This window comes from Condylostylus longicornis, unplaced genomic scaffold (genome assembly GCF_029603195.1).
Source record: "Condylostylus longicornis isolate FDR11 unplaced genomic scaffold, ASM2960319v2 ptg000010l, whole genome shotgun sequence".
Classification (NCBI taxonomy): Eukaryota; Metazoa; Arthropoda; class Insecta; order Diptera; family Dolichopodidae; genus Condylostylus; species Condylostylus longicornis.
Window position 1 is genome coordinate 14414673 of NW_026577979.1, and position 26941 is coordinate 14441613.

The 26941-nt window shown below is 24.5% G+C and overlaps 1 protein-coding gene across 1 annotated transcript in view; it reads right to left on the reverse strand.

Moving 5' to 3' along the window:
* The window catches only part of LOC129618671 (mitogen-activated protein kinase kinase kinase 7), a 33084-nt gene extending 7437 nt beyond the window's left edge, over positions 1 to 25647 (reverse strand). The window contains exons 1-6 of the mRNA XM_055533567.1: positions 25399 to 25647; positions 25070 to 25180; positions 24809 to 24997; positions 24354 to 24675; positions 23362 to 24065; positions 23242 to 23293 (exon numbers count right to left, since the gene is read on the reverse strand). Of these exons, the coding sequence (XP_055389542.1) occupies positions 23242 to 23293; positions 23362 to 24065; positions 24354 to 24675; positions 24809 to 24997; positions 25070 to 25180; positions 25399 to 25473 (1453 nt within the window). The 5' untranslated portion in view covers positions 25474 to 25647. The remainder of the gene's footprint in view (positions 1 to 23241; positions 23294 to 23361; positions 24066 to 24353; positions 24676 to 24808; positions 24998 to 25069; positions 25181 to 25398) is intronic.
* Between the last annotated feature and the right edge of the window lie 1294 nt (positions 25648 to 26941).

Below are 26941 nucleotides of genomic sequence, written 5' to 3' on the forward strand. Positions count from 1 at the left end.
TAACCGTAATTTAAAACCGTTTTTCCCGGCACCTTTCGTTTCCGAAATTGCAAACCTTTCCGAATTTCTATAAAAACAAAAAACTAATGATAAATTCTAACAAACAATATAATTATTCACTTTAGATCATTTACATTATGGTCGAAATCGAGTATTATACCAAAGCTTTTTTATTTTTATTTTTTGTTCATTCCAAATGTATGCAATAATATGATATATTTCGGCATGTACATGAGAAAAGTCCTAAATTTCCACGATTTGTTCGATTCAAATTTTTTGATTTGGAATTTTGTTGAATTTATGTTTATCTAATATTGATCACGATCAGCTGAAAGGACAAAACAACTTTCTGTTGAAATAAAAAATGATGAAATGAAAATTGCAGTTTTTTTTTTACAAAAACTTGTACATATATGATTAAAAATACAACATAACAGCAAATTACTTTATTTTCTAGGTAAATTTCCAGATATTATGCATTATTTTGCTATAGCAGTGGAAATTTTACAATTGTTACAAATAACCAGGAACATTTAATGTCCTACAGTTGGCATGAAATGTTTTTAAGCGTATATAATTTTTATAAAACAAAATGACTAAAATAAAAAATAATATGGAAAACTGTTTCCATTTGATCAAAAATAGTTTCTAATTTTTTTTTAACGTCGAATGAAAATTTGTGATTTTTAATGAATTTGGGCAAAAATTTTTGTTATCTTTTTTTTTCTTTATGAATTCAAAATGATGAAATGAATCAGAGAGAGTTCATTGAATTTTAATTTCGGTTAAAAACTTCAGTTTTTGTTTTATATGTGACAATTTTCTTTTTGTTTTTCTTTAGAAAATAATATTAAAAAATATAAGACAGGAGACTTTATGACCACGAGCAACGGACCTAAAAAAATAATTTTCACTTATCTTTTTTTTTCGCTTATTTTGTATGGAAAAATGAAAATATTTTTGATCAGAAAATACGGAAAATTTTAAAAAAATTTTCTTTTTTTTTTTGTTATTTTTATACATCGAAAATGATTCAAGGGTTTCCTTATAATCAAAATGTAGAGTAAATTTTCTGACGCAAATAGTGCTATGTATGTATGGGTGCTTCAATATTTTTTTAATGATTATTTTTTACTTAAAGAAAAAAAAAACAAAAATTTTACATTTTTTTATTTTTAAAATTTTAGACATTGAACAATTTCGAAAAATTTGTCACGTTATAGTGATATTTTTGAATATTGAAAAATTAATGTTCTAATATTCTCGAAAATTATTGAAGAAATTTAGTCACAATCATTGTACGCAATCATTGTAGTAATAGGTTCATGTGTTCTTAAAGTATTTAAATTTTAAATGAAATTTAGTAATTCCAAAGAATTGTGAATTATATTAAAAATTCCGGTTTATTAAAGGAAATTGGATATTTTTTAAGAAATTTTATTATTTAATTGTAATTGTTGTAGTTCTTATGAAATTCTTATGAAATCTTGTGATGATGAAAAAAATTTTTTGATTTTATTCAGTTTCCTTTTAATTTCCATATTGTTCTTCTGTATAGCTCTTTATTAATAGAATTATAATCTGATTTATAGAGAATTTCTTTGTTTGGTTTTTTTTTAGGACCAAGAGTAAATAATGATTTTACAATGATTTCATCTTCAATGAATTTTATAATGATTTATAATTCACATTTTACAGTATCTGGATTGTATTCCGAATAGAAAAAGTTTTTTTTCACAGTTAGTGCTATTCATATAGAAATTTTAATTAATTGTCTATTAAATTTTTGAAAAACTGTAAATAAAATTCATTGGAAAACACCTAAGGCAGATTGTTTAATACAATCTTTTAAAGGTTGCCTTGATTGAACTGAAAAAAATCGGGGTATAAAGTGATTTTTCTTTCTTTTGCATACGAAACTTTCAATTTGATTTAAATCAGAATTTGCTTTCGCTTGATAAAATTATATTGAAATTGTAATAAGATGCGGACAAAATACATAAAAAAAAATAAATCCTTTCCGTCTTATTTCTTATCCGAATAGTATTGAACTTGCAAAATGTTGCTGCAGTCGCAGATAACCTAATTAAACACAAATCATTTGAAAAAAGATGGTTTTTCAATTTAAAATATTGGGCGACTGATTACAGAATTAAGTAAAAATTTTATTATATTAATAAAACCCATTTGAGTTTTACAGCTGTGACTATATATAATTCTTGTTAGTTGGATCTGGATCTTATATTGTATTTGTTAAAAATAGACTTCCAATTTATCTCTACTTCTTCGTTAACAATATTTTGAGTGAAATGTTTTACAGAATTCCAAAAATAAAAAAAACTGTTTTCCACTTATTTTATACAAGCTGCTAAGACTAGAATCTGGTTTTAATAGGTTACAAATAGGAACCATTCTAAAATTTCATTTCAGTTTTGATTAAAACACGACTTTTAATTTAATGGCATTACTCCAATCCCAAAATTATTTTTGTTTTTAGTCATATGAGTATACGATTATGACTTAAGGGTGTTCACTGCCACCTACTTTTTCTCTTTTCATTATTTTTTTGAAATTTACTTCTTATGAAAATTAAAAATTAATGTTGAAATTTATTTTTAGGCATATTTTTTTTTTTAAATAAAAGTTTTATGACATTTTAAATGTTCTTTTCTTTTTTCAGTTTTGTTGCTTTCAAAATATACTAAAGCGTTTTATTTTATACAAAAATTAAAAAAAAAATAATCGTGACCCAATTTTCGAATTTTGGTATTTATTTGTGTGAGGTATATAAACAAAATGTGCTTTTCTTTCTAATTTTAATATTAACTGATTTAGTTTGCTTTCTCTTTCTAATATTACATATGCATATGAATACACTGAACCCCTAAACGACACAATATTTTTTGACGAACACAGATTTAACCAATAGTTATGTATGCTATGTAGTTTATGTTGTAGCCAAGTAATAAATTGCTTTTTTAGAAGATCGTATTTTGATCCTATATAGAAGCTAGAAAGCCGCCATATTCAATCGGTTGCTTCGGTCAGAACTTTGAGATGATTTTCATTGGCAAGATTAGTTTTAAATTATTTTATTACGTGTAAGAATTTTGGTTTTATTGTTTTAGCTTTAATTTTGGAAAATTTCTCTAAAGGAATTTACACAGATTCATTTTTAAGGTTTTCAAATAATTTCCAGAATTGCAAATGATTACTTGAAGTATGACTATAATATGACTCAAAAATTTGAAATATTTTTCGGGATAAGTAACCGTCCAAATTACTAATGCTCTTAATGCCATCCTAAACGTAAGTTTCTCACTCATTTAACCTATACTTTTAACTAATAATTTTAACTAATATATTGAGAGGTCTTGCTAAATTAAACAAATTTTTGGGAGTTTTTATGTAGAAAAATTTTATTTGCAAAACTTTGAAAGAGTGCCGCTAATATATCACTCATTTCTTTTTGAGCTTTTTTTTTAATAGAACTCAAATTCTTATTGTAAATAAACACTATTTTTGTGCAAATTTCAGAAACTTGAATGTTCTGTTGATAATTTCCTCAAAAGTTGAGAAATCCAACAATGCAATTTTTTAATAAGAATCTTAGGGGTTAGGTGTACACTTCTCTTTATTTCTGTATTCTTTATTTATTAATTTTTATTTCACATTATTATAAATATTAATTTAACATAAAAGATTTAATACAAAATTTTGTTTAATTTGATTTTTGTGTTTAGTTTAAAGAAAAAAAAACATAAACAAAAAATTCAGGTTAAAAAAATCTTGTATAACTTTAAAATGCTTGCACAAATTATTATTGTAAACCCAAAATTTATGTAGTCATGTTTTACATAAAACAAATGTAGAATTATAAACTTAATATTAATCATAAGTCATAATAAATAAATGTAAGACCATTAAATTAGAAAATCAGAAATATCTTAATTTTTTTTCGAAAAAACAAAATTAGAAAAATACCACATATTTTTCGTTCTGATTTTTTGTTATATTTTACAAGGATATTTCATTTTGCCTCCATGAGATTAATTATCACGCTTTTTGCAATATTTTTCTATTAAAATATTAAAATAGAGTTTGTTCGTGATGTACAAAATTTTCAATAAAAATAATTTTTTGACATTAATCATGCTAAGGCATTGAACATTGGGGGTGGTCGCTATTGAATTATTTAATTGTATCGATAATTTCTTATATTATCCGATAGTTTTTATACGAAATGCTTTTGCTGGTCTTGTTACAGCTAAACCAAAAATGTTTGAAATTGGAAAAGCATTAACAAAACATTACCTACTACAATTAAGCTCTAAGGAAAATTATTAAGTTTTCACAAAATTTAGTTGTTATAAAAACTAATGTATTTGTGTGCTCTCATACATAATTAAAAATTTAGTAGAGTTAATAATAAAATTTATTAATTTTTTACTTGTTTTTCAACCGATTCTTTATTGAAAATATTAGGAAAATTAAAATGATAATCTTTTTTAATTTAATGAAATGCGATTTAGAATAATATTTGAGTAATTCCAATTGCTATTCTAGAGGTGTTACTGATCAATTATAATCTATAATAATTATACGAGTATAAACAATATATTTGATTTATACTTTAAATTAAGATGCTTATACTGCTACAACATTTTTTAAAATTTGCCTTCGAGAATCTCCTCCTATAACGCTCACAACTTTCTCGAAATAGGATGTTTGAAGACAGCGAAACAGATTAATTATAATGAAGTTTGTTTTAGTTTTTTTTAAATTGAATTATATGTATGAATCTGTTTTATTTTGTTTTTTGAATTGTTATTATTTTTAATTTATGGTTTTAATTTTAAAATAAAATCTGAATTTTAGTTTTGAGTTGAAATATATGTTATTTCTTATTAAATATGTATATTATTTTGTAAAAAAACTTATTGGAACATAACCCCCAAATTTATATGAAAACTAAGTCTTATATAACGCGAATCACATAACGCGGAATTTCCCTGGAACGTAACTATCGCGTTATACAAGGGATACCTGTAGTATTTATTTTCGGACAATTAAGATTTTCTTTTCCAATTGTAATTAAATAAATTTATAAAAATTTATTCATTAACAAGAATTCAAAGTTGAAGATTAAACTGTTATAACCTCTTAAAAATCTAAAGTCAATTTTTAAAATAATTTTAAAGCTGTTTGTTGTATTATAATAAGCGTAATATTTCGAAATTGCTATTTAACATTTAGATTTTTTATATGCATTTTAAGAAATTTACATTTATCTCATGTTTTTTAAACGCATTTAACACGTTTAACTGGCAAAACTATGAGAGATAGAAGAATATTTTATCGCATCGAAAAAAACAAAAAAAAAATAATAACACAAGTTTTTAAGAAATTTCAAGTTTTTTAAAAAAAACTTCAAAAATTTAAAAAAAAAACCATTTTTGTTTTTTTTGACTTTGACGAGCTGTATCTGGAAAACTATGGTTTAGATCGAATTTATTGTTAGACCAAAAATAAAGAACAATCAATTGTTTGTAAAACAAGCTCCCGATAGTTGTTATATGTCGCATAGTTGCGAAACTATCAGCATTTATTTAGATACAGCAAAAATATGGTACCTTCTACGAGTATTTTAGCAGGTTGTAGTTTGAGTAAATAGTCAAAATCCTAGGCTTCACAATCAAAATTTTTTGATGTTCGCAATCCTAACTAAACATACATAATATATGCATAAGCTCGCGCTTTAAGGATATGGGGTAATATAAAGGATATACGTACAATTCCAACATAATTAAAAATGCTTAATTAATTTTATGAGCTGCAGTTTGTTAATTGGATACAAAAACATTTAAATTACATTACACGAAATATAAAAAAATCGGTAGGTCTAGATATAAAATTTAAGAATTGGGATATGTTGAGATTTTTCCGGAATGAATTATGTTAGTTAATATACATATTCAGACCTCTTAAAAGACTTTTTCGATTATTTATGTAAAATGAGTTTATTATTCACTTTTAATGTAATCAAGTGTTAATGTGCCCCATATATTATACTAATGTTCCGCTAAAAATCTTTTATAATGAACCTAAAGAAGACAATTTAATCGATTCGGAAATAATTCATGAGATTAAATTAATCTCTCATTTTTTTTACTTCCTTTTTCATAAAAGATTTTTTTATTTAAAATGATTTTTTTTTATATTTTCATCAGTATTCTTATATATATATATATATATATATATATATATATATATGAATGTATATAATTTTTAAATAATGAACGAAAAACCAATAAATATTAAGAGAATTCTGACCCACACCTGCCATATTTTTCGATGATAAAAAAAAAATTAAAAATTAAAAAAAAAAATAGCCAAATTTTTCCCTTTTTTAAAAATAATGTTTATTATAAAAAAAAACCAGAAAAACGAGAAATACAATCAATTTTTGTGCTAAAAACAGACTACTAAAATAAATACTAAAGTTAAAAATATATTTTTTCTTTCCGTTAAAAATATGTGCAATTGTATATACTCGTAAGTATATAAATATTGTTATATATAGAGTGAAAATGATTCATAAGTTAAAAAAAAAAAAAAGAAAATCATTTAAGAAGAAAATTTTATTATTATTTTTTTTTTTGTTATTTTTTTACTTCTTATTTTTTAGTCAGACTTACTTGAATCGCATACATTGTTAGCGAAAGTGAACGAATTTTTTTTACTATTAATTTCTTAATATAAAAGAGAACGTAATTTGAATTGAAATTTTTTTTTAGATTTTTATTTTTTGTTTATCTTATGTCTAAATATTAGACGTAAATCCTTACACCTCAAAGTTTGATGAAAATTACTTAAGGCATTAATAAATTACTTTTAGGTTGATTAAGATTACTTTTTCATTTTCATAAATTAAACTTGAAACTGCAGAATTTTTATATTGTGTTGCAACTTTTACAAAATCTTATATTTAATATGAGAATAGTGATAATGCGGCAAATTGTTATACATAAAAGTTCATGCAATAAAATTTTAGAGACATAGACTTCAAGAAATAATTATTATATTGTTGAATATTATTTATTGAGCCCTTTTGGTACACACAATAGTCTTTAAGGATAATTAGACAAACAAAAAATAATGATATCATCCCAAATAATGATACGTTGCACAAATTTTTCAGTTTGCAATTTGGATCATAAAACTTTGCAAAATTCGAACTTTAGTTGCAATTTTGGATATTACAGATATTATCTTATTAGTTATAATAATTATTTTATAGCTATATATATATATTATAGAGCTGTTCAAAACATTAAGTGTAATTAATTAAATTCGTAATTAACTCAAACGTATCTGGATGAATTAATTTTAAAACGAGAAAAAAAATAGAGTTGACTTTGTCAACTCTGTGATACCCGTACGAATTTGTTATCCTATGTGCGAATAACTAATGTGCCATAACTAACTATGGGGCAGACTATGACTTTAAGTTGCCGTATTACCATATTAATTTATGCAAAATTTCAGTACTATGTGTTATTCAAAATACTGGTTGTGCCAAACTACTATTGATGTGGTATGGCAGCTACCAGAAAGAGCCAAGTAATTTCAACGACTTTTATCAAGCACATCGGCCCTACTAATATATTCACTTGTGTGAAATTTCAATACCATAGCTTTAATAGTTTCTCAAATATAGTCAAATAACTTTTGAAGTTGTATGGCAGGTACCAGAAGGAGCCAAATAATTTCAACGACTTTTACGAGACACATTGGCCCTGCTAATATATTCACTTGTGTGAAATCTCAATATCACAGCTTTTATAGTTTCTGAGATATAGCCAAATAACTTTTCAAGTTGTTTGGCAGGTACCAGAAGGAGCCAAGTAATTTCAACGACTTTTATGTGACACATTGGCCCTACTAATATATTCGTTTGTGTGAAATTTCAATACCATAGCTTTAATAGTTTCTCAAATATAGTCAAATAACTTTTGAAGTTGTATGGCAGGTACCAGAAGGAGCCAAGTAATTTCAACGACTTTTACGAGACACATTGGCCCTACTAATATATTCACTTGTGTGAAATCTCAATACCATAACTTTTATAGTTTCTGAGATATAGCCAAATAAATTTTGAAGTTGTATGGCAGCTACCCGAACCGGTACCCCGATCATGTCCAATTTAAATAGGGTTCTGGCACTTACTACAATAAATCATTTGTGAAAATTTGGTGAACTTAGCTCAATTAGTTTTTGAGTTATCGTTCGGACGGACGGACGGACGGACGGACGGACGGACGGTCGGACGGACGGACGGACGGACGGACGGACGGACGGACGGACGGACGGACGGACGGACAGACAAAGCTAAATCAACTCAGAATTTGACGCTGATCAAAAACATACACTTGAGTCTATATCTAACACCGTTATTTCTTAGCGTTACAAACGGTAAGGCAAATTTAGTATACCCTTCGAACATACGTTCGTACGGGTATAAACAGCATTATTATTGTTTGGTACGAATTGCCATAACATCTTTACTTATATTATTTTAAAAATTTAATAATTTAAAATTTTTATTCAAGATCTTATTTCTTTCTTATTCATTTAATTGTATTTTCACTGTATTTGTGTCTCAGTCCATATAATTTTTTTATTAATATTAATTTTTAAAAAAAAATGCCTACTTTTAGGCAACTTCACACTATATAAATTGCTTCAATTACAATTTTTTTTAATTATATTGCATTTTTAATAAAAGAAATTTAAATATACTAAAAATATTCTAAGGGTAATTTCTGAATTTTTTCTTAAAATAATGAAAACTAAATCCAAATAAGATTCAGTTTGTATGGGTAACATAAATGCTTTATTTACGCATATACAGTGCAACACGCTTAATGTGACATTAGAAAAATTTTTCAGGAATTTGAGATTTCAAGCGAGTCGTGAAATTAAGCAATGCTCGGATAAATTCACAATATGTGACATTAAGTGAACTTATAAAAATTTTTACGTACTTCCTTTGAAATTAGCTGAAAATGTTTTTTAACAAAAATTTAAACGAAAATTAAAGAATAGCTGCAAACAATGACTATTTACAATAAATCGTATTTGGCAGCTATTTCAAAATGCGTTCACACTCAATAGTTTTGTTAAAAGAAAAAATGGCCAGCACATATTGTAAACAAGAAAGATTTACACTTTTTGATTAAAAGAACAGGAATTGTTCCTCTGGATTTTAAAGAGCGAAATTGAATGAAGTTGGACATTCTTATGTGGAGATTTTAAGAGATTAAGCGAGTTCGAATATGTGTAAAAGTATATGGAGATTTTTCTTGTCAAAAATTTTGTGAATTTAACCGAATTTTGATAATAAACAGGACCGATATTAAAAGTGTTTGACTGTAGTATATAATTTATCAGAGTTGGCATACATTTTAACTCTGATTAATTACTATTAAATTCTTTAACATTAAATTAATTATATTATCCCTTAATTTCACATTGATGCTGATCTTTCATTTCTTTCTTATTGCTTTCTTATTTTCATTATTGTTAAATATATTCATCCAATCTCTTTTGTATTTGAAAATTTTAAAACTGAATTTACAAAATGTTTACCAATATCCTATAATAGTTAGGATTTAGAGTATATTTATGAAAATAATTTTTTAGTTGAGTCAAACAAAATTTTTCAAAATTTTCTTTTTCGATTTTTTTTTTCTGTTTTCTTTTCGAAAAGTTCTTGACATTTTACGAAATTTATTTAAAAACAAAAAAAAAAATTCAAAAATATAAAAAACTGATTTTTATCTATATAATGAATTTGGCGCATGAAACTCATTCAAAACTTTGGTGTCATGGTTTAATTGTCATGATTCACGATTGAAAAATCTCAAAAGTTATTTTTCTAAAATATTTTTCGTTCTTTTGATATTATTTTAAATTTTAAATACATATACGAGTACAGTATGCATGTATGTGTTTAAATTATTGATATCCTATAATGAATGTGTATGCATGTATGTGGATTAAAGCATACTAAAATTAATATATGCATTTGTATAAATATATTACTTATATTTAATTTATTATTAGAAATTAAAGAACATATAAATTTAATTGGAAAATAAATTAAAATCCTTTTATTCTTCTACTTTCTTTATTTTTTTCGCTTCAAATAATTTGTAATGATTTGAGAAATTATCACGTTTCTGAATTCACATTTCAAATGTCAATTTATTTATTATTACTGAAGACATTACTGAATTAATATAACATTTTGTATTTCATTAAAAATATTAAGCGCGATTTATATAAATTTTAATTTAAACATTTCAGGCTATTAACGTGAATGAAAACCATGAAAATCTACTATAAATTGATACTGAAAAATTTATTCTGTTGGTTAAGTTAATTTGAGTTTAATAGAGAGTTCTAAAAATAAAAATTAAATCAGGAAAATACAAATATTTTTTAATATTTGCATTTTCATTAACCCCAAGGATACTCAATTTTTAAAGATAAATTTGTAAAATTAGTCATTCAGAAAATTTAAATGTACATTGCGGAACTGAAATTGATCTTGATGAATTTTAAAAATTTTTTCTCATCGAGAGATCAAGAAAGTTTTTGCATAACGATTGTAGTTTGCTTTCATTATTTTAATTAATGAGATTTTTTGTTATTACTATTTCTAATAACTTTGAATATAAGCATCTGAATTATTATTATATTTTCTGACAATTTTCTTAAAATTTAAAATATTGATCAAATAGTTTTGATTTATTAAATGCAAGAAAGTTTGACAATTCTCTTTTATTCTAACATACCTTGAAATCGGAATTGTGATAATACTGCATTAAAGGAGAATTCAGCTTTTAAATGCCAATTGCTGAATTGTACATCGATACGGTTTTATTACACAATTCCGATTTCAGGGATATTTGCGCAGTAAATACTGCATAAAATATTACGAATACATTTTTTTTTATATAGACAAAATTAATTGAATTTGTTGTGAAACCAGAAGCACTATGATGGGCATATAGTGCATAGTAAAATTACATAATTCGCAAGAAAGTAGTAAAAACTAATTTTAAAATGATTGGCATTTATATTCGAAGAGTACACATATAAAAATTCGCCTAATTGCACTCTTAATATAAATGTGTCCTCCAATTAAACAAATTCAAACTATTTTGAGATCTCAGCAGTAAAATACTTTCATATTTTTATAATTAGGAAAATTTAAAAAGATTTGATATTTCAGATTAAAAAAAAATTAATTATATTACAAAATGTCATTTAATAATATTTTTAGGTAGGTGGAAATTCAATTAAAATAATTATAAAGTTTTAATCTGATTGTGAGATAAGAATTTCTAAATAATTATGAAAACTAATTTTATATAACGTAAGCATTTATTTCAATTGCGTCTTTTTGAAAATTGCTGTTCTTGATGTAAAAATTAAAATAAATTTTACAATTTTTTTAAACTTTTTCAAAATTTTCAATATGTTTTTTGTTCCCTTAGTTTTTACTTCATTTTTTTATTTCAAATTTTAATTTGTGATGTCATAGCCTAAAATGTGCTATGAAATTTTTGATCTAGAAATTTTAACTATCAATAACAAGGGAACTTTCTTATATCATTTCGAAAACATAAGCTCTGACACATTACGTATCACTTTTTATTGTTATACTCTCATGTGACATATTTCAGCTATTTTATTTCATTTCTCAAATTTATGCTTAATGGAGTTAATTGAAATGTGCGATAAAATTAAAAAGGGAGTCAATTCAAATAGGCCATGTTGAAAGTTATCAAAAAATAATATAGGTAGTTGGATGAAATTTTGCAAAATAAAATTTTCTTGACAATTTAAGATTTAAATTAAACCTACTAAACAATAAGCTTAGAATTATTGCTTCAAAGGTAAGATCTTTAGCTGGAAAATTTTTAGGAAATTTACTGTCATACAAAATTTTGTGTTTAATCCGTACAATAAGGAATCAATAATATGACAATTAATATTCTCTTACACGTATTTTTATTCGCACACGGTAATTTTTGGATTAATGGTACTTATATTCACTCCTGCTAAATTTACTTCTCATATGAATTTTGATTAAGTTTTCCATAAGGAATTCAAAAATTTAGGCTTATATGTTATACCTATTAATAAATAAAGTGTTAGTTGCTAATTAAACTAGGTTAGATTTTGACAATTGCAAAAAACTTTTTAAAATTTTTGTATAAAAACAAATGTTGTTTATTTGGTGTTAATCACCAAAAGCACTTTGTTGCTCTTTTTTAAAGTGAATCGCATATTGGTACGAATTTATATATGTATATGTACATATATATTTTATTGATTGCTGTCTTACTTAATGTCATCTGTTTAAGTTGAATTTTCTTAGAAAAATTGAAAGAAATAAAAATCGTAATATATTATTATTTGCATAGGAAAAAGAAGAAGATAACAGCAAAATAAAGTTTCCCTCATTTTCTCGTTAATATTTTGTTTGTTATACTTTATTTACCGTAGAGGTGTGCAAACATAGATACACATAATCATATAGCTACGTACATATTATATAAGTAAGTTTTGTTTTGCAAAATATTGTTAAATTAATCATAATCATTTTTAAACGGAAAAATATTGGTTTGTTTTATTGTTTTTAAATAATGGCTTTAAGAACATACATCAAAAAATAAATCAAACAACTTGACGTTATTTAATAGAATTAATTTTAGTAAATTCAAACAATTTAAAAAAAATGTCTATATTGTTTATACATAGAGAATTTTTAATTGCAAATTTTGTATTTAAACTTTATTCGAAAATAAGATTATGTAAATCAACACTGACTTCAATTTGCCAAACTATTCAACAAAAATTTTTCGAAATAGGAGCTGTGCAAACGGTAATTGTTTTTGCTTCTATTTTTTGCTGAATGTAAATTGAAAAAACAATCTGATGTTAAAAATTTAAATAAAATCTAAAATTGGTACAAGTATCTACTTTCTAGTTTGTCAAGAAATATAAAAATTTGTTATTTCACGCATACGAAGTATGTAATATCGTAAATCGTAATACCTTCCCATCACAATACCTTCCTCATGCGGTCCTTATTATCCTTATATAAAAATTTGATGTGTACAGGATAATAATTTACCATTGAATATAATATATTTCTGAAATAATCTTTAAATATGCACATACTAAGAAGGGTTTGATAAAATAGGATGCAAATGATTAAATAGTTTAACTTTTTACTGCGATTAACTATAATATTCAAGATATTTCTATAAAAACTCAAAATTTATTCATTGACTACTTTAACGTTGAAGTTCTTTTTATGTAGCACATTTCTATCATAATTTTTCCTTTTAAGAAAATCATTTTATTATGTGGTATATATAATATCGTAAAAAAAAATAAAATAAACTTTCAATTAAGATTCAGTTTCTGGGGTATATTTGTCTCAAAAAGTTGATTTACCTACTTAACTTAAATATGAAAATATATATAAAATTTGCTCGCCTAAAAAAAAGATACAGAAAAACATAAATATACCGACATCTCACTCAAGCAAAAATTGGTGTGATTACAGTATTTCATTTATTGTATGCAAAGTGGTATATAATAATAATTTAATGTGGTCGATTAAACATTAACGAGAAAATAAAATTGAAAAAGAATTCTACTTTCTAACAGATGGCATTGGTAGTGATATTATTTCCTTTTTAAAGAAGGAATTTTATTTTTCTATGAAAGAGGGAAAAGGAAGTTTTTCATAATACTGCTTTCGAATTATTTATTCATTTTCATGTGAATTATATTTATTTATTCACTGAGAATCAAAAATATAAAGTCATATATGTATGTATAAATAAAGAGCCGTATTTATAAAGGTTTTTAAAATAATTATATTACAAGTATTAAAATTTAATTCTCACCATCTTGTCTTTTATTATTATCCTTACTATCAGAATTCTTGGTGATCCTCATGTTTTTTTTTTTAATATAAATTTCCTAGTTTTATTTTAACTTACGTTAAATTATTAAATTTCAATTACTTATTCAAATTTTTCGCATATGTACATTTACATAGGCAATATTACGAACGATCATTTTATACTGCAGAGTTTAAGAATTAAGAAAGTAATTTAACTTTTCTTTTAATTCAAAATTTTAATATTTATATTATTATCTTATTTATACAAACTTATTTATGTATATACTTATATTATATTCTATACTGTTTTTATTTTGATTTCCTTTAATTTTTTATTCCAAAATTTTTGAACACAAATTATGTAGGTATTCTAATACTAGCCAATGATTATTACTTTTCATTCATTCATAGAATTTTAAGAAGATAGAAAAAATAAACTTTTACTTTTGTTTTCTACTTTGAAAATTTTTCACAAACTTTTCATTTAATCAACGTATTGTAAGGATTTTCTTTTAATTTTTCTCTTTATACACCTTTAATATACTTTTCTGATATAATTAAATTTTCTTTCAATAATTATTCGTAAATAATTTTTACGTTCATCTTAATTGTGCATTTCCATTCAATATTAGATCTTTTAAATCGAAGAGTTCACTTGAAACTGAGAAAAATTGAAAATATTAAAATTTTGTTGTAATGTATGAAAACATTACGTGTACATGTATGCATGTATGTATATGAGATATGTGCACATCGAATGTATAGTTATGTATGCCGAACCAAGAAACCATAAGTATACGAACGGTTATAACCAAGTTGGCAACTTGTGATTTTATTGTAGTTTTTCTTTTCAATTTTGTTGTTGTTCTTTTCAAAATAAAACAAGAGAAAATTTATTTTAGAAAGGAAAAAAAAACATACTAGCAGCAAAAAAATGTACGAAAGTAAATAAACTAAAGACTATAAAATTTAAAGTTAATCATGTCTTTTATAGGATATTGAAGTTTTTTAGGCAATTAACTAGGTGATTTTTTTAAGTAGGTAAACATAATAAAAAAATTTAGTAAAATTGAATTCATGTTATGGAAATGTAGATGTCTTTAACCTTTTCCTTATTTGAATCATTTTAATGAACATAACAATCCTAACAGAAATATTTTCGGACAAATTTAATATAGCCCTTTTCTTGTAGTAATTAACACAGTTTTTGTACATACATATACATTGTATCTACAATAAATTTCTTTTAAAATTTACTTGACAATATGAAGACTTAAATATTAAGTGAATAATATTATTCACCTAATAGTTATTTGAGTTATACCTATACAATCAATTATAGATTATAAAGCATCCCTTGTGACATCATCACTTACAGTTCAATTCGCTCAGTAAATAATAACGTAATGTACATATTCCCTCTTCCCAATATCTTCAAAGCAACTCACTAAATTTGAACAAAAATTAAATAGATTAAGTAGAATATCTGTTCACTTTTATTTGATAAAAGATCCATCACGTGTACATGAAACATAATTTATTGAGCCAAAATATACAAATAAATTTATGAGAATCCAAAGAGAAAAAAAAAATTTTTGTTTTTTAAAATTTTTATAATTAATTTTTGAAAAATAAAAATTTATTTATTTTTGCTTTTTTCTTGTACACTATCACAAAGACAAAAAAGCGCCTTCCTTCCTTAATTTTTGTGTTTTGTTAAAAGCAATTGAAAATGTGAGAACAAGAATTTGTTTTCCTATTTTTAAACCAACAACATGAACAAAACGTGAAAAATTGTATACTACTTAACATTAAGAAATAATTTTATTGTCATTTAGAAATATTTTACAGCATCATTGAATAAATGACTAACGAGAAATAAAAAAAAATTTAAAACAGACATCCATTTGCATCATATAGAACGAATGATTCGCTTAAAATTATTTCAAATATACAAAAATCTTATTACATTCTTGAAACGATTAAAGTTAATATTGTTTGTATTATAAAATGTGGTATTAGATGGGTGAGGAAAAACATATTTCATAAATATGAAGTAATTTTTTATAATTTTGTACAGTGACAGAAGACAAAGTATCGAGTCACGTTTTTTAAACTAGACTGAAGCTTACGAGCTTAACATTCTCTAATATTTAAGTTTGTACTAACTCGGAATTATTGGTATTTGTTGTGAGTAACTTAAATGTGAGTGTTTAACCAAATCGTGAAAAAAAATTATGAATACTATGAATTTTTATTATGTAGTGTTTATTATAGTGACTATTATAAAATGAAAACAAAAATTAAGTTATAAATTTTTAGAAAATTTTTATAAATTTTGTTTAAAAAATATTGCATGTTTTATATAGACCAAGTAGCTAACACAGTTGTTAAATGAATTGTTAATCAACGGAATTCTGTACACAAAATTTATTCTTTAATTTATTTACGATTTGAAAACACCTTGTACATAAAATATTATTGCACGCCTGATGGTTTTCAAGTGGATGACTCATATATCGTAATAGATACAAATAAAAATTTTTTAAAGGAAAACAAAAACAGAAAAAATTAACGAGAGCGAGCAGAAATATATTTTTTTTTATATGTTTGTGAATTTTATAAAAATAATATACTTGATGTATGTAAGTACAAATTCACCTTAGGATGGTTTCAGACAATTTTTTTTGTTGGATACATTTATATTAATAAAATATTTTTCGCATTAATCAATTTAACTTCATAAATAAATTGCGATTTGAAGTACTTAGATGTTGAGGGTAACTAATTAGATGCAATAGTGATTTGAATTAGATGTAGTTTTCTAGACTCGAACACTGCGAAATTCCTGTCATTTATATAATTTAACGAAAAACGAGAAAAAATAGAGTTGACCGTGTCAACTCTGTGATACCCGTATGAATTTGCTATCCTATGTGCGAATAAACTTGCCATAGCTCACTATGGAGCAGACTATGGCTTTAAGTTGTTGTATTATCATATTAATTTAAGTACTTTCAATATTTTCTAAGATATGACCAAACTACTATTGAAGTTGTATGGCTGCAACCAGAAAGAGCCAAGCAATTTTAACGAATTTTATCAAACACATTGGCCCTACTAATATATTAAATTGTGTGAAATTTCAACACCACAGCTTTTATAGTTTCTAAGATATAGTCAAATAAATTTTCAAGTTGTATGGCAACTACCCGAACCATTACCCATATATCCAATTTAAATAGGATTTTTGGATTTACTATAATAAACTATTTGTGAAAATTTGGTGAACTTAGCTCAATTAGTTTTTGAGTTAATGTTGGGACGGACGGACTGACAGACAAAGCTAAATCGACTCAGAATTCGACGTTGATCAAAAACATATACTTGAGTCTATATCTCAGACCATTATTTCTTAGTGTTACAAATGGTAAGGCAAATTTAGTATACCCTTTGGACGTACGTTAGTACCGGTATAAACATAAAACTATAATATTGTAGTGTTATTATGAAAAAGAAAATTTAATATTGTTAATGGTTCTTTACCCTTAAGGTATTGAGATTTTAGAACGAAATTGAAAAAAATGGCATCTAAAAAAATCGAGATTGCGAATCCGATTCAAGATTTAAATTATTTAACATTTGAACGTGATGTATAAAAAGAAAGCAAATTTAGTGAGTTATATTTTACATACCTTTATTTAAAATAACTTCCACAATGGATATAAATACTGTAAATTTATATTACAACATCAGCATGGAACATTTAGTAGCTCTATAAATTAAGTATACGCTTTGTTGAAAAATTCATTTTTTTTCAACAAAATTTGAAGAAAATATTACGATATTCTAGAACCTAAATCTAAATTTCTAGTATCTAAATGTAGAATCTAATTGTTTATAAACTGTGTATGTAAGTCCGATTTATGAGGGATATATTACTCCAAAAAAATCTTACTCCTATTTCGATAATGATGTAAAAAACCAAATGAAATTTTAAATCGGTGTTCATTACCACTAGAGAACTAAATAAAATTCTAATAATAACTAGAAATGCCTCTAAATTGTATGAACCATATAGAATGAAATTTTGTTTTTACACAAAAATTGAGTTCACTTTTACTAATTATTACATTTTAGGATTCCCCTGTTAAAAAGCCTACATTTGCATTTATATGTATATATATATACATATTAACATTATATTTTCATAAATTTAAGAAAAATAAAACGAAAAGATTAAAGAAAATTTATTTACATAATGTGTAACATAAGGAAACGCGTAAGCTAGGCAATTATAAAAAATTTTATGTTTTAAAAAAATTAATACTAACATTAATTTATTTCCGCTAATCGATAAAATTTGTTATAAGATTTTTTATTATAGCAAAATGAATCACTCTAATTGGGAGTAAAGGATGTAATGCGATCTACATTTAGACAATTAATAAAATTCTTAAAAAGTTGCAAGCCTTAAATTTTTACTTGGATTTCTGAACATATACACATTTTAACTTATTTAATTTTTGGTTAAGAAATGACATTTTTGCTAATTCGTAAACTTGATTAAATTTAAATAATAATAAAATCAATTTCATCGTCATTCGGTTTATCGTAATAAAAAACATGATTTTTGATAAGAATTTAAACAAAAACGAGAAGTATTCTTACATTACATCGTTGAATCGACTGTTGCGAAAGACTGTAATCCAAAAATTTTGCATTTTTCGTAACTGATATTAGTTTGCATTGATATTAGTTAACTACATCATAAATCCCAATGAAATCGAAATCAACTATTGTTGCAGAATTTAAGCTTAAAATAGCTATGATGGTTGCGATTATGATAACGATATAAAGGATGTACTCAAAAATAGCTTAATTTATATATTAGTAAAAATTTAAAAATATTAAAAAATTTAAAATAATTTTAATATTTGTACTTAGATAATTAAAGTGATTTGAAAATTGCTCAAAATCGAAAAGTAAATTTCCGAAAGGCAAAACTGCATTTTAACTTTGCTTTCTTCAATAACAATCGGACTCTCTGGATTCGATTTTCAGAGATTTTCAGAGTTTTTTTTCAAGAAAATTAAAATGTGATATTCTTTTAAATACCACCAGGTTTGCCGTAAGAATTTTTAAATTTTTAAATAGAAAAGGCTTTAAATTCTGAATAAAATACTTCTACTCTTCAGTCTTGTTTAGTTTCCTTACTTTGCTCACATAAAATGTTTAAAATATTTGATACAGTATTTATCGTAAAATGTTATATAAAGAGTACTTAAAAGTCAGCACACGCTACAGTTTAGTTAATTTTAAATTTTTAGAATCTATTAAAACTATGTAAGTATAAAAAATTAGAAAATAAATTTTAGAGGGCCAAGTAAATAAAATAAAAAAATAATAATTTATTTTTCCTTTTTGTTTATACTTCTTTATGAATCATTCATTTGATTAACCAATAAATACATTATAGAACAATTCTAAAGTCAAAAAGTGTCTAAATTCTTAAAATGATTTAAATTTCTAATACGAAAAGAGAAAAGAAAACAAACTTTTATAAAAATAGAAAACAAAAAATAAAAGTGGAAAAATTTTGAAAATTTTCATTTGCACAAAATGTTGGTTATACAACAACATTCTAAAATTTTATTTGGCTACAGATACAAAAAAAAACGAAGAAATCAAGTATTTAAGAGACAAAAAAATTTAGAACGTACATTAATATTACGTTAGAATTAATGAAGGAAAATTGACTAACCTATTCACGAATAAAAAATCATCTCCGTTAATTAATATGCATAAATAAATCACTTGTAGTACAGGTAAACACAAGAAGATGTGCATGTATATAACCACATTATTATAATTTTTAGCAGATTTAAACTCGTAGAGCTATTAATATTAAATTTATACTAATTTTTACCTAAACCAGTTGATGTACTTGTAAACTGCAGCTGTACAAAACCATATTACGTCCAATATTAAGTTATATTGCTGGGAGATAAGAATGGCCTAAGTATTTTTCAGAAATAAAGATTTTGCGCAAGATTATTGGGCCGAGAATAAATGGAAATAACAAATGCGAAACAAGAGCAAATCAAGAATTAATGAGTATTATGAAAAATAAGAATATTATGAGATACATTAAAGTACAAAGATTGAGATGGATAAAGCATTTAACACGTATGGAAACATATAGGACGCCGAAAAGAATATATAACGCTAATCCACTTGACCAAAGGATATATTGGAAGACCGCGATTAAGATGGAAAGATGACGTTATCGATGCCAAAAATGCAATACACTTGGCTTCAAGCGGCAACAGATTAGGATCAATGGAGGCGTATTATAAATTAGTCTAAGGCTCACACTGGGCTGTAACGATATGAAAGAAGACAAAGTTGATTTATTTCACATTATTTAAAAATACGAATTACAACAGTTTTGTAAATATTTTTTAAAACATACTAAGCAAAAAATACTAAGATTTCATTCGGAAAACTCTATTACAATCTACATATCCGAAAGTTATGTTTGAGATGGGCACTAAACATTCTCCCTTCCAACCATCAATAAAAATATTTTTTTTAAAAATTTATTTACGATACGTTTTTAAGTTGGCTTTGAAATTGAGACTTGTCCAACAAAATATAAAATCACCTAACTAGAACTCATTCATCGCCCACAAATACTTTTACGTAATAATACTTCAATTCAAAAATAATGTAAGTTCATTTCTTAATTGTCTATAAGCCCTTAATACACTAGAAAAGTTAATAAATTATTTTAGATTATGAATTTAAAATGTTTCGGAAAGCGTTTGAATTGCTTTGCTTGATTTTCCGCTTGCATAAAAAAGAAAAACGCATCTAAACGAAATAAAAATAAATAAATAAATAAAAAAAATATAAAATAAAATTAAATACTTCAACAATGTTTTTCTAATTTGTAATGAAACATACAAAATGAAAAAAATTCAAAAAATTTATTTGGACCAAATTAGATTTGAAATACAAAATTATTTGGTGACTAAAATGATGTCCTCTACTTTTGCATATGATATAATCAAAAATTTTGTAAAATGAAAAAGAATTCTATTCGGGTTACTGTTGGTCGAAACCGTATTTTTTAATTTTTAAGTAAAATTTTCATATATGTACATACATATGATTATGAATACAAGCATATGTATTCATAAATTATTGAATTACGACCATGGCTTGTGAAAATTTAAACCGCTTCAGTGTATTTACTATAAACCTTCCTCAACTATATAAAAATTTTATATAAAATTTTATAAGGACAATTAGCTTCGTCATTACCTTATTTAAAATTATGAATTTTCTTATCTTACATAATTATAAGCAAATTTTTTTTATTCGATATTTTTATGGATAAAAGTTTTAGGCCCAACAATGTAACAATTTTAAAAAAAATTAAATTAAAGAAATAATGTACAAAAAAACTAAGAAGAATCGTTTAAAATTATTTCATGAATTAATGTGTAATTGCTATTATTAGAGATTTAAAAATAGTATAGCAATAGTAATTTAATAGTTGCAATTAAATTAATGATTGGTCTTTAAGATATTTCGAAGAAGGTTTTTTAAACCAAATATTACATGTGATTTGAAAAAATTTTAATATATTTATGAAAAAAAATTAAAATCACAATACCTACATGGAAACATTTTAAAATTATTTCTTCATTTATACTAATGACCCCATTTTAAATTAACTAAAAATAAATTATACTTTATTAAGAATTGATGCAATCAAATTTTCTTTTATTATTATGTACGTATATAAATAAGTAGACACAGTCAAACACAAAATTCACCTTTTATAAAATTTATTAATGACGAAGAAAAGTAATTAAGTCATATATTTACAAAGTTTCTAAAATTAAAAGGAAAATTTTTGTTTATTGAAGTTGAATTGCGAAAGTGATATCTTATGTCCTGAGAAAAAAAAAATAACTGAAAACGAACTGCTTCAAGTCTCGAAAATTTTTATAGAATATTTACAGAAATACTTCAACGCATACTTGACCTCATTATGCAATACGACTAAGTGAATCACCACTTAAAATTAGTTTTAACAACTTAGCGAGCTATCTAGTACTGAATTTTTAATTTAATTTTCATATTAAATTTGCTTGTTTGTTATTGAAAATTGTTCGAAAAAAAATTATGTTTTTATGCGTATTATTAATGTACATATATTTATAATGTGTTAGTCGAAAAAAATTTATCTAATATTATTTTATGATTACTATTGGAAAAAAAATGGTATGTTTAGGTACAATCACGTTTAGCTCTTCTCAAACAACTACTAATCATTTTAAATATCTGTAATCTCAGTTAAAAATCTAATAAGCATTTAAAACCATTATTATTTGAAATTATAAATATCATTCAAGTATAGTTATTTAAAAATGGAAAGCACTGTACATAACTAAAGAAACTAATAAATTAAATAGTTTCTGTGACAAAATATATTTCTTATTTTTAGAAACAAGATGAAATAATGGATGGAAAATCACAAATGAAAAGAAAAATTTTGCCTAATTTTATGTAGGGGCATTCGTGTACGTAATCCATTTATTAATTTTTTTTTAAAGAGGGACAAGCAGTCTGCGCTTCCTATACGTGTATATAGAATATATTATGAATGTATATTGTATGTATATTTATAATTATATAATTAAAATAAATTATAAAACATTTTTAGTTTTATGATTAAAATTAAATTATATTCAAGCATCCAACGATATTGTTATAAGGCAAGAAAATTATTTAGAAAGCTTCATGTAAATTTAAATTGTTTTTAAATTTTTTACTAAGTTGTAAAGGGTTGTTATTTCTAGCTAATTAAGATAATTTCATAATCTTTGAAAATAAAGTGAGCATTCGAAATTTATATAATTTAACTTAAAAAATAATTTTTATGCTTTAAATTTCTGAAATATATTTTTACAAAAATGTTAGCAAGGACTAAATCAACAATATGCCTATTAGTTATCATATTATTTTAATATCCTAAATTTTTGAAATGAGGAAAATCTTTCTTGTATCGAAGCTTACTGAAAATTTTAAATTAATTTTAACAATGACGTTTCTTATTTACTAAACCATTTATAAATTCATTATATTATGTATTTCATAACATTTAATAAAAAATACATACATATTTACATATCTGAACAAAAATATTTAAGAGAAAATATTGTACTTACATAAGTCTGAATAAAAATGTGACATATTTTCTTTACTTAAATCCCATGCATTCTAAAATTGAAAAATGGAAAAAAATAAGAAATTACAACTACGGCAAATCAAAATATGAAATTACTTACTGGATCCACTTCTACAGATAATGAATTTAAAGGTTTTGTTTTCGATTTTAATATTTTATTTCTAATTGATTCATTCCTAGCTTTAATTTCTCTATCAGTCATATTAGTCGGTAAATAATTTATGTCTGGTTGAGATGGTTCAATTTCTTGTTGAATTTGTAGTGGTTGAGTTTGTGGCTTATTTGAAACATATTTTACAGAATTATTTAATGAACTTTGGTTTTGTTCTTCTGAGGTAGTACTAGACGCTTTATCATCTGACTTTTTATTATCACATTTAATTCTATTTGTAGCTAACCAATTTGGTGATTCTATTTGTAAACCAATTAAATCAATAAAAATACTACTGGGATATTCGTTACTGTTATTTTCGTTTGAATTTAGAGAATCACTATTAGTATTATTAACACTATCATCATATAATGGATTTGGTAAATTTTCATAAAATGGTTCATTATTACTTATAGTGCTGATATTATCATCGTTTGTTTCTAAAGTGTAGGCGCTTTCATTGTTACTAGCTGTATCGGAATTGCAATCAACTGGTTCATCATCACCAGGTAAATGACTACAAAGGGACCTCATTAACTCAACAACCTGTTTCATTGCGGGACGCTTGTATGGTTCAGGATCCCAACATTGTTTCATTAATGCTTCAATTGGTTGGGGGCAGCCAATAAATCGATTTAAATCTGGTCGATCACCTAAAATATATAATATTTTGTCAATACACAAACTTCCATTCTGCTTTTTTTCTCAAATATATTGCATTTGAAAATAGAGTTTTAAATTTTTTTTCCTCTTTTTTATAAAAAATTTAGTAAATATTTTATTTATGAAATTTGTAAATATTTTATTTATTATAAAATGTATATATTTATTATGCTTGTTATTTATTTTAATTATAAGAGTTAGATCAAATGTATTAGCTGTTTTGAAACTTAAATTAAAAATATGAAATAGATATTAAGTAAATAGATAATAATTAATACCCTTATGTATACGCCACATTATCGATAATGTATGAGCATTCTGCATTTTAGCAAATGGCACTTCTCTAGTTAAAACTTCCCATAAAATTATGCCCCAACTAAATACGTCACACTTTTCAGTATAACTTGATGTAGCAAAAACTTCTGGAGCCATCCATGCGGCACTTCCTTTGCTGTTAGTCATTTGAGTTGACTTATCAGCTACAGTTCCAAAGTCACATATTTTAAGACATCTGCCATAATTAAAAAGCAATAGGTTTGGAGGTTTTAAGTCACGATGAATCAACGGCTTTGGTTTCATCCCATGCATATAAGCGACGCCCTTTAAAAATAAAGTAATTTAAGTATTGTATTGTTTAATCACGGGTTTAAATTTTTTGCAGTTATCTTCTTATGCCTTCAAAACTACACAGATATTAATTTAAATTTGGAAAGTATGTTTTCCCGTTACAAACCTCTGCACATTGGCGAGCCCAACTCATTGCATGAGCTGCTGTATACTTTGGTTGATGTGGTCCATGCAGTAGGTTATAAAGTGAGCCACCTTCAGCATATTCCATTATTAAATTAATAGCAGTTTTCGTAACTGAAACACCATAGAGAGTTATTATGTTTGGATGTTCTACTCTAGAGAGTTGTTTTATCTAAGATAGTCAAAATAGAGATGATACATGTATTTATAACTATATTAAAGAAAATTAAGCTAAGAACTATACCTCCGTTTCGATCGCTTTCTTATCAGCCAAAACATCGAATTCTTTAACTGCAACATATTTGTCTTTCCACTTAGCTTTATAAACTGTTCCAAAAGATCCTCTTCCTACTAGCTAAAATAGACATTAAATATCTGTTATTTACGCAGTTTTTTAGAAGAATTTTCAAGTACATATTTAATATATGTATACATATATTTATTTATTTTTATCATAACCTCAATTGTTGTTTACATAACAAATTACAATTTAATTAGTCTTTTAAAATTCTCATATTGATTTAGTAAGCTTATAATAATAATATTCCATTTAAACTTGATTTTGAGACTTACTTCACGGTCCTCTATATCTTGAAAGTCGATTTCTTTAAAATTTGGTTTCGGATTTTTAGCAGATGATGCAGCCATCAAAAGTAGCTTTCTTTTTGATACTTCATATATATTCTATCATTGAAAACTGTTGGTCGTCGAATCAGTAAAGACACTGTTTAATAATATTTTTTAGATAAAATATAAAGCAAAGTTTAAAAGCACAATTATTTAGTTTTAATTGAAATAAAGCAAAATAAATATTATTAGAGAATTTTGACAATTCCCAGAAATTTTTTTTCAGCTGTCAGTTTGTGGAACAATTTATTGTCACAGTTTGTGGAACAGCTGATATTAAAATGTCAGCTGTCCCTTGGAAAGAATTGCCAACCTTCAATAATATAAGAATTTTTCGAAATTAATAAATTTCCACCCTTCAGCGTTAATTAATTAATAAAAGAAAATGAATTTAAATAGAAATAAATTTTGACTTAAATCAGTACACAGTAATTTCGTTTAAAAACCAATGTTCAATATACGAGTAATAATAATAACTGAATACCATTAATATATAATTTATCTTCGAAAACTTTTTAAGAAAAATCCCAATAAATAACATTTTAAAAATTAATATTAATAAAATTGTGGACTGATATTTGTGGAACTTATTATACACATATTTTTACCAATAGATGGCTCAAAATTTAATTTACATTCCTTTAAATCGCGGTTAAAATAAAAAAAATAATTAAGTTAAATTTTGTATTTTTATATTCCAAAAATTGAAATATTATTTTATTGAATCAGTTTGTTTATAGTCATAACTTATATTTATTTTGTAAACTTTAGTTTGTTGAATAAGAACATAAATAATATTTTTGTTAAAATGCTGCATATGCAGGTAATTTTTTTGAATTTTAGAAATTTTTTATTATTAACTTTTCATCAAAAATGATCTACATAATATATGCATTTCTATAGATCTTACAATTATGTGTTAACTATATCTATACAGAATTTTTGCGATTCTGTTTGCTGCAATTTCGAATTATAAGTTAATCTTTTCAGACGGGCAGCTAACAATAAAATCTTTAGGTTAAAATCCAATTTTTGTATATACATATGTATGTACACATGTTAATTTGAGGAATAAAAATTTAAATGGTATAGATTTATAGAGTATATGGCTATTTAGAACAAAAAACATTGACATTTAAGACAAAATTTTTGTTCTAAGTCAAAAAAATTTGGATATCCAAAATGTATAATAATGGAAAGCACTTATTTGTACATATTACAATTCACATTTTACATTACATATTTAAAACTCTGTTTTAGCAATAAGTACTGCTTGAAATACATACATACATATGTATGTGTGTATATCGAAATTTTATTTTTATGCTTTTAATGGACTACAAAAATATTAATGTTAATTAAATTCATTGGTTGTAATGATGTAATCAGATCAGTACATTAGCACAAATGAAGTGATTCTTAAATCGAATTTTTATCGAACTCTTATGACATAACCTAGGCCTACTAAATAAATTATAATAGGGTTGCT